The following is a 13,694-nucleotide window of genomic DNA, read 5'->3' as shown; positions in this document are numbered from 1 at the left end:
CCAAATTACATTTTAGATAATGTGTAATGACTGTAATTAGGCCTTGTGTTTTTCTGCCAGAATGAGGCTGTGAATGTCACTTAGTGCCAGGCGAGAGTGTGAGGAGCTACTTAAATTAGATTCTGATCATTGCATGAACACTTTGTTCCTGCTTTTAAGACAGCTTGACTGCTGACCACAAAGCGCAGGGCTGAGTCTCAGTGCTCGGCATGTATCATTTCAATTAAAATGATAAAATACATCATTATAAATGAGAAAATGTTAATAATCCTGCGGCCATCTTATCATGAGTTAAGTTGGGGGTGAAACCTTCTGCTGGAATTATAGTTTTGAATGCAATGAGATGTACAGTGTCCTCCAAAAATAACAGTATCTTTAAGCTAGATGAGCTGTATAAACACAGGAAATGGGAAAATGATATTTACACCAAATACAATTGGTCTGATATTTTTAAAAACAGGTTCTTTTCCCAAAAAGATAGGCATCAAAATGATCGGCACCCCTGTGCTCAGTATTTTGCGCACCCTCGCTCCCTGGGGGTAAAACTATGGGCGTGTCTTCTGTAGCGTTTTATGAGATTGATGAAGCATATCGGGGGATCTTTGACCATTCCTCCATAAAGGACCTTCCAAGATCCTATAGATCCTTAAGTTTGTCTGTCGCCTGCCTTCTTCAATTAAAACCACAAATTCATCACTGGTTGTGGTCAACCACAAATTGCCATCTCTGGACTCTGAGATGGCAATTGCAAAGCAGTGATTTTATGATTAGCTACCCATCAATAGGCTGATTTTGAGGGACGGCTGGGATTAATCTCTGCTGAAAGATCCATGTTAGAGAAGAGAGGAGAACAAGAGAGGAAGCACAAGTGAGCTGAGAATGAGACAGGAAGAGAGAGGGATGAAGAAAGAGAACTAATGAGACTGGGGTGAGAGCATGAGGGGGAGGGAGCGAGCTGGGGGCAGGAGCATGCGTCTACAGAGACCAGCTCGGTGCAGGTCCAGGGGGCATTAGGAAATCTGGCCGACACAGCTGGGCACGAGCTTAAGCGCGTGTGTAAAAGAGTCAGGCCAGGTCCGCTCTAAGGGACCCCAGTGCCTGCCTGCCTGCTTCCAGAGTGTGAAATGAAGTCTCTCTCCAGAGGAGCGCAGACTGCTCTGGACCATGAAATGGAAAGCAGTCGATGGGCGCTGTAGTGTTCCTTAAAGCGCTAGCAGGAGCCTCCTCTGCATCTAATTACCTTACACGCTATCTCCATCTGCAGCAGAATGATGCAATGTGACCCTTGACCTTTGACTACACATATTTGTGCATACAACTCTGATGTGTAGCCTATCAGACAGTTTTATCCATTGTGACATTGCTTATCAATTTTTTTAACATGACATCCATTCACACAGCCCAATATTCAGTTGAACCAGGGTAGAACTGAAGGAATAAACCCACAAATATTTGTTCACAAGCCCAGTATCATAGATTTCACAACATTTTCAGTATGAACACAATAGATATCTGAAATTGCTGTGAAAATTTGAGGTGTAGTATTACATTACTGTCAGTAGAGGGAGACATGTATATGCTTATTGCTGCCCCAATTACGAATTTTGATCATGTTTGATTCCCAGTCCTGGGGACAAGCTCTCTCACTTCAAAATAATAATGTCACACAGACCAATTTTACTCTGCATGTCAGCACTCGAAAGTGACCTGGAAGTCTAACCCCCTAACCCTAACCCTACCCCTACCCCTAACCCTAAACAGGATAAAACACAGGGGCTGGCCATCTGGCACTGATAGAGAACATTCATTTTGTGAAAATACAAGCTGCAGTTATTACCATCGTTTCAACAATTCAACAGAATACTGGCGAACTTTGGTTGACACTGTGTGAATATATCGAAGTGCGTATAAAGTAATTTTCGATTAAACCATGTACAACAAGGTCTGTGGATGTTTGTGAGTAACTGGCATAATATTTGGAAAGAGATGTTGCCGTTGAGTTTTTTTTTTATGTAAATTTTTGGCACATTGAGCACCATGAAAACTCCCGTTGAGGGACGTTGGATCAGAGTGAGCTCCAGCAAGCATCTAGAAAACTTATCAAATCTCAGTAAAAATGATTTTGATGCAGAGATAGCACTCCAGGCAAACGTAAACAGCTCAGATAGGATTGTGGGGAGAACAGTCCCTTTAAAGACGCTTGTCTGCTGCAGTTTTAGTGTACTTAACAGGCAGCGTGACAAAACTTTCTGCAATTGATTGGAAGTCTGAAGCACAAACCTACAGTTAATAACGGAACAGTCTTTGTTAAAGTTAACTGACTGACCTCTCCTCATTTGTGGTGGAAAAATTGGCAAGTGTGTGTGTACCACATTAACACTTATCTATTTAGGGAAAACTCTAAATATTTGTTAAATTCATTTATACAGTGAACAATTATTGTATTAAAGTATTTAAAGCATTCCGGAAGGCTTTATTTCCTGCATCCCTCAGGATTTAACAGGACATTTACCGGAAAGCTATCTTTTTTGTAGAGTATATAGAAACTGCACATACAGCAAAAACACTACACAACAATTTTGTACCATAAGTATCATATAAAAGGTGGAACATTTTATTTATTTGTTTTTTATACGAGTTGTGAAAAGAAACATTAAAAATAAGAAAACAGAACAGTACGACGCAAGTGCACTTGACGGGTTCAGAGAGGCAGAAGTTCCAGAGACATAAAAAACAAAAAACCCAGGATGTGGGTGGGGCTGAGTTGGTGATGCACTCTGACCTGTGGTCCTCCAACGGGCAATGGGCAAAGACTGATCTGGGACCCAATGTGTCTGCCTCCCTCTCAGAGGGCAAGAGGGACCCAGCAGCTCAACACCAGAGAACAAACCCTCCAAACATGCAAATAAGACAAACCTACAGAAAGACCCACCACAGGCCGACATTCAAAGGCACCATCGATAAGCTCCTTCTCCAACATTTAACCACGCGCTGGATCAAAACAAACGTCCCTCCCTGGCATAAAGCTGCGAGGGAAAGGAGCACGCGTGTGTATACAGGCAGGACTACCCGGTCAAACTGGCTGTGTGTGGCATTTGCTTAACAGATTTTTGAAATGTCAGTAGTTGGTTTAACTTCAGTCACGTACACACCTGGACAGCACATTAAACGCAGCGGTGAGGACCGCCCTCGGCGAGCTGCCAGGTCTGGGGCGACGCGCGCTCCAGAGCGCGCTCAGTCGCTGCTGTCCTCGTCCCTGCCGTTGGTCATCCCGGGGGCGGGGCTGCCCCGCCCTTCCTCGTCCGACAGCGGCGCGTCCGGCGGCGCCGGCGAGTCCAGGCCCGGCTGCTGGCCGTCGGCGTGGTTGGTCGGGCCCGGGCGCGGGTCCGAGCGGCTCTGGCTCAGGAGCGGTGAGGACGGGTCGGCGGGCTCCTCGGACGACTCTGCAGACGGGGAAAAGGGAACGCCCCTCAGTACACGCTTCACCGCCGCCTTTTAACCCCAAGGGACACGACGCCCTTGGTGGGCTTGCCTCAGAAACAGCGCCGCATCATGGGAGCACAGAGCAAAGCCACTGACCAGAGGAGTAATGACTTGCGCCATGAGAATGGGAATAACCCAGCCTAATGGAGCACTACCTATGTACTGCCCAGTGCGGAGGCCAGCTAAAGTCACCACTTACAGGGGCAGGATCCGATACCAGACTGCAGGGTCCGCCGCTGAACTGCAACAAGTGCATCAGCAGGTCATTAGCACTGACGGTATTCAACTAGCGTAGAACACCCATCCCCATATTTGTCCGTTAACCTGCTAGGAGGCTTCGGCGGATTAAATGTGCGCTGCGTTTAAAGAAAAGTCATGATTTACTCCAATGTACTTTTGTTAATCTGTCCCAAATCAGCATTAATTTGGGTTAGTAATCAATTTTAAATAAATGGATTTTTCAAATTAATTGCCGTGGGGCCAAGAGCAATTTAACAGCTCATTGAATTTTACTTAAAACGCCATACCTAATTTAAAGCACAGACATGAGGCGCAACCAGATGATCAGCTCCTGCAGAGCATCCTCTGCACTTCCCCACCCTGGCAGGGACAGTAAAGCAGGGGTAGGATACTGGATATCGGCCAGCCCTGCTGGTTTCTACGGGGCCCGTTCAGATATGAGATACATGCACAATAAGTCAACTTGGATCCAAAACAGAGCACCCCAGCAGTCTAAGCGAATACACAGTGCTTAAATGGTGCAGACGTACATGCATGGCGTCCAGCTCCCTTTTGAGGGTGTCATTCAGTGAAGGCAGAGACAAGTGCATTCAGACAGACTCAAATGCATTTTTAAATGAGCGGTTCACTCTCAAAAAAACATGAAACGTGTAGTTCCTCTAAAATCAGGCAATTCAGCATGGGTTAAATGAAACGTTGGATTTTCTGCAGCATGGTTGATGAGTGAGATCTATACATAAGGGATGCATGTCAATATCAGGGTCAAATCAGTATCGATCAATAACAGCTTAAAATGATTTCATTTCATGTGCCACCAATACTGTAAATTAAGTGTCATGCTAAAAAGACCAAATCATAAGTCATCATAGCTCCTACTTATTTTTAATTTCACATTTATCGGCCACAAAGCTATACAGAGAACCCGCAGCTTTATTGGCTCATTCTCGCCGCTTAATAATAAAGTACCATATGAAAGCCGTAATAATTTTATTTTCAAATATTTTTCCTTAAAAAATGTGCATACCTACTTCACCCATGGAAGTGGAAACTTAGTTGCAGGTTGCATTTGTATGCGTCACAGAGAGTCCATATCACGTGTCCGTATACACTCTGGATACATATCATATTTAAGATATGCATCTAAACCGCTTACACTGTTGCATGTTTGCAGACACGGTCCATGCGTAAAACATGCAAACCAAATAGAATGGAATGGTGCATGGACACCTCCACCATCCCTGACACTTGTACCTCTGAACTGGTATCTGCAGCTGTTGAAGGTAGTAAAGCAGAGGCCATTATCACCGCCTGTTAAATGATGGGACTCAGATGCCAGCAATTTTCACACAATAAAAACTCCTCAGACAATAATCTGTAGCCCATTTCACTCCTTTGTTCATTCAAAAGGAGATAACACCTTTTCAAAGGTTCTGTGCAGCTTCTTCATCTAAATGGTCAATTTGCGCCTCGTTTCAAAACACACGTTTTCTATGGGGAGAACAGGGCCAGGACAATGGCATTTCATTATGTTTGTCAAACAGAAACTAAATATTCCCTGTAAATGAATAAATAAATAGAATAACTTTGTGAGGGGAAACTAAGAGGCTACCATGTCAAATGGCCTAATGTAAAGCAATCCCAAATATAGGCTCACGGGACATTTTAATCAACCGCTGTTTTACCGTAAGATTTTTATTCTTTAGAAATGTTTTAGCTTTAAGGTAAAGTCAACTTATGGTGATATTTTACCATGTACGTGCAGAATCCACCTCTTGATTTTAGGAGTGCTTTCATTAAAATTTTCATAATTAAAGTCTTATCTGGGAAAAGAGGAACTACTAGAAATGCAGAGTAAGTGGAATCCCTGTGCCAGAATGTTTGTCCACCCATGGGTGTGTGCTTAACCTAAGCAAATTTACATTTCCCAGTGCGTGCAAGGTTCTGATTGGTCACAGGAGATTCTGGTGCTAAATTGCAGTTCATGAATATTCAGAGCCATGCCCAAGGACAGGACATCCATTCCCACTGGAATCATCCTTGGTTGCACCCCTTCATGAACATTCATAAGATGCATCAAACTAGAATGTTTCAGCTTTAAAGGTGGTAGTGGAAAATCTCAACACTTTCAAAGATAAGAATATGAAGCTCGCTATCTTTCTAGCCTAGAGCAGTCCTAGAGAGATACAGCGACTGCACATTTTTGTGGACTGCTTTCAATCTGCAGCCAATTTAGGAACTGAGAATAAGGTGTGTAGCTTCGTCAGCTAACCAAGTAAGCTTCAAGACTTAAATTACAAACCAAAAACATGTAGCTGACATGCTGCCTGACTCATGGTTGCTAATCAACAGTTACTGCTCAACAGCAAAGAGCTATGGTTCACAGACTGGCGACTTGCAGATTGCACATTAGGCCACTCTGGGATTGACAAGACTACGCTGAGCTGCCATAGAGAACACGCTGGCTGGAGGAGCTGTGGGGTGAGGGGAGGGGGGAGGGGTGGAGGGGTGGAGGGGTCCTGACCGGGTGCTCCTTTTAGCCGGGCGAGCCTCCTCTCCAGAGCCAGCTGCTTGTTCAACTCAATGCGCCGCTGCTGTTCTGCGGTCAGGGAGACGGGGCCCGGAGCCGAAGGAGGAGGAGGCGCCGGCGTGGAGTGCACCACCGGGTCGTCCGCAAAGCCCCCGTCTCCAAAGGGGTCCGGGTCAACTGGCACGTGATCCTCTCTCAATAGCGCCTCCTCCTGGTCTGGAGGAACATTTACACCACAATGTGAGGGTGAGAGTGTTAACTTCCTTTCCAACATCTCCTTCAGTTCACTTCTTAGGCAGTACAGGAAACATGGCATGAAAAAAAAAAAGATTCAAAATCCTGAACAATCCTGGATAAAACTTTATAACGTGCGGTCGCTGTATGGAACCATCGCACAGGAAGCCCAATGCCTTGACAGGCCCTGTCGGCAGGAACCAGCCTTGCTCTGCGTGGTGTCTCGGGCTGTGCCACACTGCTCAGAGCCACAGTCAGAGAGACAGCCACACACACCCTGCCCCCAGCGGGGGTTTGAACCTACAACCCTCTACTCCGCAACCCCCAACCTTAGCCGTTAGCCCAGACCTGCTGCTCAGGTGTGGTGCAGTCATGCTGCCCCTCCCCTCTCCACCCAGTCTGCCAGGGACACAAACCTTCTCTCTTCAAAGGTATTTCCACAATTAGGTAAAATATCAGCACGTAAGATAAAAAGGGTCTAGACAGTTATGGAAAAGTGATGCTTCATGACCATCTGCCCAAGAGAGGATCTACATCTAGGTTTCATAAAAATTCCACTGCCTCTCTCTTCCAGCATAATAAACAAACATCAAAGATCTGGGTGAGTCTTTGCAAACATGGCGCTTTAATAGAGGACCAACATGCCCTGGTCAGCAATGAAAGTTAATCTCAGTTAAAAAAAATAAATAAAAAATCTTAGGAATAATTCTTATTTTGGGGAATCCTTTGGTAGATACAAAATGGGTGTAGCTACAATAAGGTCATAAAAAATTGAAACAATCATAATGTTTAATGATCTTGACAGGTTTAAAAAGTCTGAAACTGGCAACACCCGGCAGCCCCACCAAATATGTTCGCGAGGGCACACTCTCTTCAAGTCACCAAACATCATCATTACATGAACTGTACTGTTCATTACCTGTCATTAAAACCCTGCATAACAATAAGGATCATTAGCCGTTTGGCTGTACAAAAATGCATATTCCTTACCATCTTTACCAATGAAATCTTCATGTGTCAACGGCATGTCCAGTCGTATTCGTTTCAAACAGGTCTGGAAAAACCCAGTAGTTATTTTACATTACATTACATTATAGGCATTTAGCCTCAAGTATCCAGAAAGACCAAAGACAACACAACTTTTATAAATGCACATTACATAGCTATCCATTTACTACAGGGATATAAGTTTGAAAGCAACGCTAGTTCAAGAACCTTTGAAATGATGTAAAAGCATGTACCTTAGGATTCGAAAGTTTCGATTACGACCAGCGAGTTCTTACCCACTGTGCCACACTCCGTCCTATTTTAACTTGCACATTTTAATTTTGCAAGTTAAAATGTGATTAAGAAGTAAATCCACAATTTCCCACACAGTTCGTAGTAAGCCCCTCACATAACCCTTTATCCTACAAGGTAATCCCAGAAAAGAAGCCCAAATAAGAATCCAAACACAAAGGTGAGAGATATTATAAATGCAGCATAAAACAACCAGCCTATGCAGCAGTGGTTACTAAATTCAGGGGAAAAGTAAAGGTTTTTGAAAAGCACACGCTAGTCTCAATAGGAACACTGAAATCTGATGTAAAAAGACATGTAAAAGCCTTTGGTTTGAAAGTTGTCTGATTGACACACTCAGCTGGGTAGATATTCACCCACTTGTCACAGTAAGTACTTCATTTTAAATTAATGCATAAATCATTTCACTACAACTGAACGTACACATCACCCTTCAGAAATAAAAAAAATCACAACCCTTTTATGTCACATTGCACATTAATACAACTCATATTGCAGCCCCATCTTCAAATAAGAACTACTGTACCGACTTAATACACTGATTAGGAATCAGACAAATGCAGGGGAAGGAATATTTGTTTATAAAGTCTGACTTAGAGTTTGCAGTCTGATAAGTACTCTAAATAAAATGCATTTTTACTATAATGACAACACTATTATTAGTAAGCTCACACATAAGTAGAGCCACAGAGAAGGTGACTAACCAAGCAATAGGATGCTGTATGAAAAAGTAACAAAGCTAATTACTCCACATCAAGGTGTAATTACCATCAGGGGTGCAAAATGCTGATTAAAACGAGCCGTTATATAATGATAAATAATTGGAATTGGACAAGGGTAATAATGTCTTTAACACTTGCTAAAAATACACTGCCGGAAATGTAGTGTTTGATAATAAAAAAAAGCACCAGAACAAACTAGCTAAAGGATTACTAAAGGACTGTGATTGCATTTTGAAGGAAGAAGCAGTCGCTACAAGCTCACAATATCCTTGTTGGAAGTATTATCTATCCTTCTTGGGTAGATAATTGCAGGGGCGACATAGCTCAGGAGGTAAGACCGATTGTCTGGCAGTCGGAGGGTTGCCGGTTCAAACCCCGCCCTGGGCATGTCGAAGTGTCCTTGAGCAAGACACCTAACCCCTAACCCCTAACTGCTCTGGCGAATGAGAGGCATCAATTGTAAAGCGCTTTGGATAAAAGCGCTATATAAATGCAGTCCATTTACCATTTAACTACTAAATGGTCAAAAACTGCTATTAGAATGCAATTTGTGGAGATTATGCCTCTCGGTGGTTTTCCTTTTTGATGCAGTAAAATTTGTTTGTCCAAATGTATACTGGGAGTTAATCTCTACCCTCCAGGGCATGTTATGTAAATTAGGTCAATTAAGTATCCACCTAATTAAGATTTTAAAAACTCCAGAAAGAAGTAATTTCCTGGGCACTGATACATACTATGAAAGGTATGATAAGAATTTGACTCTCACGCAAACATGGCAGCAGTTGGCACAGCCAGGAAGAGACACAGTGGACAATGGCAAAATAGTATAAGACAGCAGAGGATGCTCTGTCAGAATTAGCCTCGTTCAGCAGAAAAGCAAATGGTGACGCGTTACAGCCAGATTGCACAGCCATACAAGAAACGCGCTACTGGAAGTAGTAAGGGAGGAACCGGAGCCATGCACCCTAAGTTCACGTTCCCTGCTGGCGACGGTGAATATTATCTGACTTTACATTTCCTTCCATCTTCATATTTTCATAGCAGCCTGCAGTTGCAGGAATTTCTGCAACTTGTATGCAACTTGTAGCCTGCTACGCTGTCCAAGGAGCTGGACACTGTGTCGCTGTTTCACTTTTTTTTCTACTACTCACTTCTCATTTCTTTTCCAATATAACATTAAAAGTATTTGTTTTATTGAAAGAATGCAGGACTTATTTACTTCATCAGCTAGCAGCTAGTATAAAAGTGCAGTTATGAACTGAAACAATAGTCAAGTTGTGCTTATGTGTTCCGTGGGGTGCAGATTGAATCTTTAATATAGTTTTGTTTTCAGATATTCTCTGGCCTTCGGTCACAATTTCACCGTGCCTATTCCTCCTACCCCACAACTAGCTCAGTTTGAAAGCACAGTGCCACCTGTTGTTCTGCTAGTGGTAATATTGGTTCTTCAGTGGACCACAGCCTTGCCAGCATTATGTTGTAGACAACGGCTTTTTTCTTTTGTATGCCAAATCATTGCCATCTTCTCTTTACACCATTTACTGTTCTTTATTTTAATGCCAAATAATTAACTTTTTTTTTATATAAGTTTTTTTATGTCTGGTTGCACTGTTTCTATTCCTTGGCACCTTGTAATCTGCAATCTGAAAGGCAGAATGTGTCATTCTGAAAGCCAAGATGTTAAAATATATTTATTTTCTTATGATATCCCCAATACAAGTAGTTAAATCAGCTGTTACTCATTTTAGGCTTATAGCTACAAAATGAGTAGGCTATTTAACAATAAGGTTAGAGTAATAACCAAAAATCCTAATCAAGAGTTGAAATTCTTAGAAGTCACTTTCAAAGTAATAAATATTTAATTTTCACCTGGCCTCCATTCCCCAGGTGCATCTGTGAGGTTCTACTACGCAACAGACCACCCACTAATCCAACAGGATATCGTCTTTGTTACTAGTGAAGCATCTGAGGCTAACTAAACCCAGTAGCTCCCACTGGCATTGACACTGCAGGGCTTTGGGTTACAAACAAGGCTCCATGTCCACCACACCACACGGCTGCTGTGCTCCCTCACCTGTACTTCTTTTTTGTTTCCTAGGGACTCCAGTTTGTCCATGAAGTCCTCAAACTGCAGTTTGGGGTAGAGCCTGTGGGCCCAGTTCTCCATCTTCTGCATCAACACTCGGAGGTCCTCAGCCTGGGCACACACATGGGGCAAGTGGGTCTTTTTTGGGGGGTGATGGGTCTTGGCCAAGAAGAGTCGACTTGCAAATGCAGTATGGAGGGAGACATTGCATGCAAAGGGGCAGAACACGGAAGGGCCACCAGGGGCGCCTAGCCTTCATGCCACATACAAAATGAACAGAAATGTCTTTGTGACTGATACATCAAGTAGTCTTGTGTGCAGTATTTGACACACATACATACATACACCATGCGTAAAGTCCTCACCTCATGCCCTTTGCCTTTGAATCTTACATTGTCAAATAAGGTTCGCAGAGCTGGAAGTCCTCGTTCAGAAACTAGCCTAAAAAAATCCAGCACTCATTGTTAATATTCAACAAAAAGAAGCACTTTTGTCAGAAAGAAACATAATTCAACAGCTTTATGTCAACATGGTGGACGTGTTACTTTAAGAAATAAGTGTCATTTGACACAACCCTAGAAAGTGAACGGGTATCTGATTAACTGAACCAAAACACATGCATACAGGAAACATTAGAAGCCACTCTGGGAAAGTGGGAGGTGGGCCAATATGCATTAAGCATTCAAAAACAAGTCATCTTTCACCTATGAATAAAAAACACCAGCAAAGGAGGTAAAAGAGAAGAACTGATTAAACCACTGCCAATCATCTCACTCTTTAGTGATATTTTCATTTCATACTAGACACTTTGAATGACAGTGTATTACATGATTGCAGGTGTACTGTGTCTGCTTATATGATCGTTCTCTAGAAACAATTAGTGCAAGAAATAATGGTCTGATGGTGCACTGCTGAAAAACCCCCTCACCTCTGGGAGTCCAGCTTAGGCTGCGGCCTCTTCACTGATCTCCTCTTGGCAACGGGAGCCTCCGCCAGCTTAGACACCTCTCCTTCGCCCTCCTCACCTTTACAAATCACACACAGAGGCAATAATTCACACTGACCGCAACCACAGTCTTTACTGTGTCTGCTTCCCTCTTACAAGTCTGTGCCTGAGCCTGGCTGGAGTCATCTCAGATACCACTGCAGGAAATGAACTAGAGAGCACAGCTAAATTACAGCATGCAGTGGTGTGATCTGTCATTCAGGAGTCTTATATCACAAACAAACAAGCAACATCCAGCACTTTCCCCCAACATTTAAAGGGAGAAAAGTAAACACATGGAAGAATAGAGAGGCCTATTTATTAATAAAGTTTACATTACAGCCTTTCAACCACCAGTGAAAAATCATTCTGGAATGTTAGTGCACCTGTAACAGCTCGGCACCTGCCAATATAGACAATTAGCATTGGTAACAAAACCACGTCCAGTTCATGCACAACTTTTATGTATAACGGGCGAGTAAAAACCACAGCTTGTGACTGCAGATCTGATGATGCGTGCTCACCATTAGCAAAGGGATCCCCTTCTCCATCCTCCTGGCCAGGGGAGAGTGGCGGTGGTAGTGGGGGGAAGGCCTCATCCTCTGTGTTCTCATAGTCAGGAATGTCAAACAGGCTGTTTTCCACCGGATCTAGCATGGCGCATTGGACTTCTCTGGCTCCTAAAAAATAAAATCAGGAACAATTACCATCAGAATGGGGTGGGTTCAACAAAAAATAAAGATGAAATGTATTTTTTATTAACAAAATGTCAAGCGCATTTTAGCAAACATGCACAGATATTAAACATGATTACTCCATCTTAAATGTTAAACACGGCACTTGAGGAAGGCAGATGGTTTAAACAATTAAGCACTCTTACTAGATTACCTAGTGGTTGCTAACGATCATGACAGCTGGCCAGATGGAGAATATTCCCAGTTAACTAATTTAGTCAAGATCTTAAATTCAGACAGCCGGAATCCAACGTGAACAGTTTTCACAATACCTTCGCAACTAACAATAAAAATAAAACTTTGCACCAATTATGGAGGCTGCTATCAATATCTGGATTAATCGACTCACGAGTAGAGGAGCCTGAGTTTAAGAGCAGACAAATTTCCCCGCATTCATTCAGAAAGAAACTGGTTTTAGTAGTATCATAAAAATATCAGTTTTATCTAACGTTAGCAAGAAACAACAACACGTAATTAAGCCCTTCACTCCGGAACGCTATATTCAACTCATTCCATGAAATTCAGCATAGCTAGCTAATAGGTTAGCTAGCTAACGCTGTTAGCAAACGTTATGCTAGCTTGCTATATTGTGTATGGTATGAGAGCCAGCCCGCCGAATGCAAAGTGACTAGCTTTAGCTGGTAAACAAACAACATATCGATACTTGGTGACCATTAATTTCCAGTGACAAATCTCAGGTTGCTAGGTAGCCAGGCGCAATGTATTAACAACTTTTTCACCGTTATGGCTAAAGTCAACTTGCTAGCTATGCTAACTCCAAAGCACCCGCAACAACGACTTCACGACAGCAGCCTGAAAAGGCCGACTGAAAATAACCAAGCAAGCCAAGAACTTCAATGTGAAACAACAGCAGCAACAAAAACAGCTACATTGGGTACACTGGTGAAATCTTAACAAAATGAAATAGGTAACTGGTAATTGATAAACAGTTATATTCCTGTTAAGCACCTAAAAATTCAGCCGCCCTTACCTGGTCGTTTCAAGCAACGGTGGCTCTTTTTTCTTGCTGCTTGCCGGGCATGACCATTGCCCAATAAAACACGTGCAAATCGACCAAAACCCAATCAGAATGCAGGGACATTTTATCCAATGACATTTTACTAAAGGTAAACTATGACACATCAAAAGCCAATTGATTAAGTTTTTCAATAAATGGATACAGCTACGGATTGTCGTAGGTTTCCAGGACAAACGTCTTATGTACATTTTTACAAGATGTAGTTATCTTGTATTTCATAAACATGAAAGTTACTGTTAAAAAAAAAAACGATTATTCCACTCTATACCGACAGGGGAGCTCTTCACAACGGACTGTACTGCTGTCCGGAAGACAAATATAAATATTTTCGTGACGTGGTAAGCT

At 42.7% G+C, this 13,694-nt stretch overlaps 1 protein-coding gene and 1 non-coding gene across 4 annotated transcripts; both read right to left on the bottom strand.

The window, feature by feature from the left end:
- Positions 1–2,577: 2,577 nt before the first annotated feature.
- tipin (timeless interacting protein) lies at positions 2,578–13,433 on the bottom strand. Of its 3 annotated transcripts, none has more exons than XM_064313302.1 (8): positions 13,302–13,433; positions 12,101–12,256; positions 11,520–11,616; positions 10,957–11,032; positions 10,580–10,702; positions 7,475–7,538; positions 6,245–6,466; positions 2,578–3,443 (listed from the first exon to the last, which is right to left on the bottom strand). In XM_064313302.1, the coding sequence occupies exons 2-8, from the start codon at positions 12,231–12,233 to the stop codon at positions 3,235–3,237; spliced, it is 924 nt and encodes a 307-aa protein (XP_064169372.1). In that variant the 5' UTR covers positions 12,234–12,256; positions 13,302–13,433; the 3' UTR covers positions 2,578–3,234. The 3 variants fall into 3 exon arrangements, with proteins under 3 accessions (XP_064169372.1, XP_064169374.1, XP_064169373.1); XM_064313304.1 differs by having other exon boundaries at positions 13,280–13,322; XM_064313303.1 differs by lacking the exon at positions 13,302–13,433 and adding an exon at positions 12,465–13,261.
- On the bottom strand, positions 6,627–6,754 carry LOC135242796 (small Cajal body-specific RNA 14). Its single transcript, XR_010326474.1, has one exon. It is a non-coding gene; the product is annotated as a small Cajal body-specific RNA 14 (non-coding RNA).
- Positions 13,434–13,694: the final 261 nt, after the last annotated feature.

Source organism: Anguilla rostrata, chromosome 16 (assembly GCF_018555375.3).
Source record: "Anguilla rostrata isolate EN2019 chromosome 16, ASM1855537v3, whole genome shotgun sequence".
In the NCBI taxonomy this organism is placed as follows: Eukaryota; Metazoa; Chordata; class Actinopteri; order Anguilliformes; family Anguillidae; genus Anguilla; species Anguilla rostrata.
Note: the sequence above shows the minus strand (reverse complement) of the source record. Positions and strands in the feature narration are given on the sequence as shown.

Excerpts from the sequence above, each read along its gene's own strand:
- tipin (XM_064313302.1), bottom strand. The coding sequence starts at position 12,233 with ATGCTAGATCCGGTGGAAAACAGCCTGTTTGACATTCCTGACTATGAG. Across the intron at positions 10,703-10,956 it reads TCAAAGGCAAAGGGCATGAG|GCTGAGGACCTCCGAGTGTT; the intron begins GTGAGGACTTTA and ends GTGTGTGCCCAG. Across the intron at positions 6,467-7,474 it reads AGATTTCATTGGTAAAGATG|ACCAGGAGGAGGCGCTATTG; the intron begins GTAAGGAATATG and ends ATGTTCCTCCAG.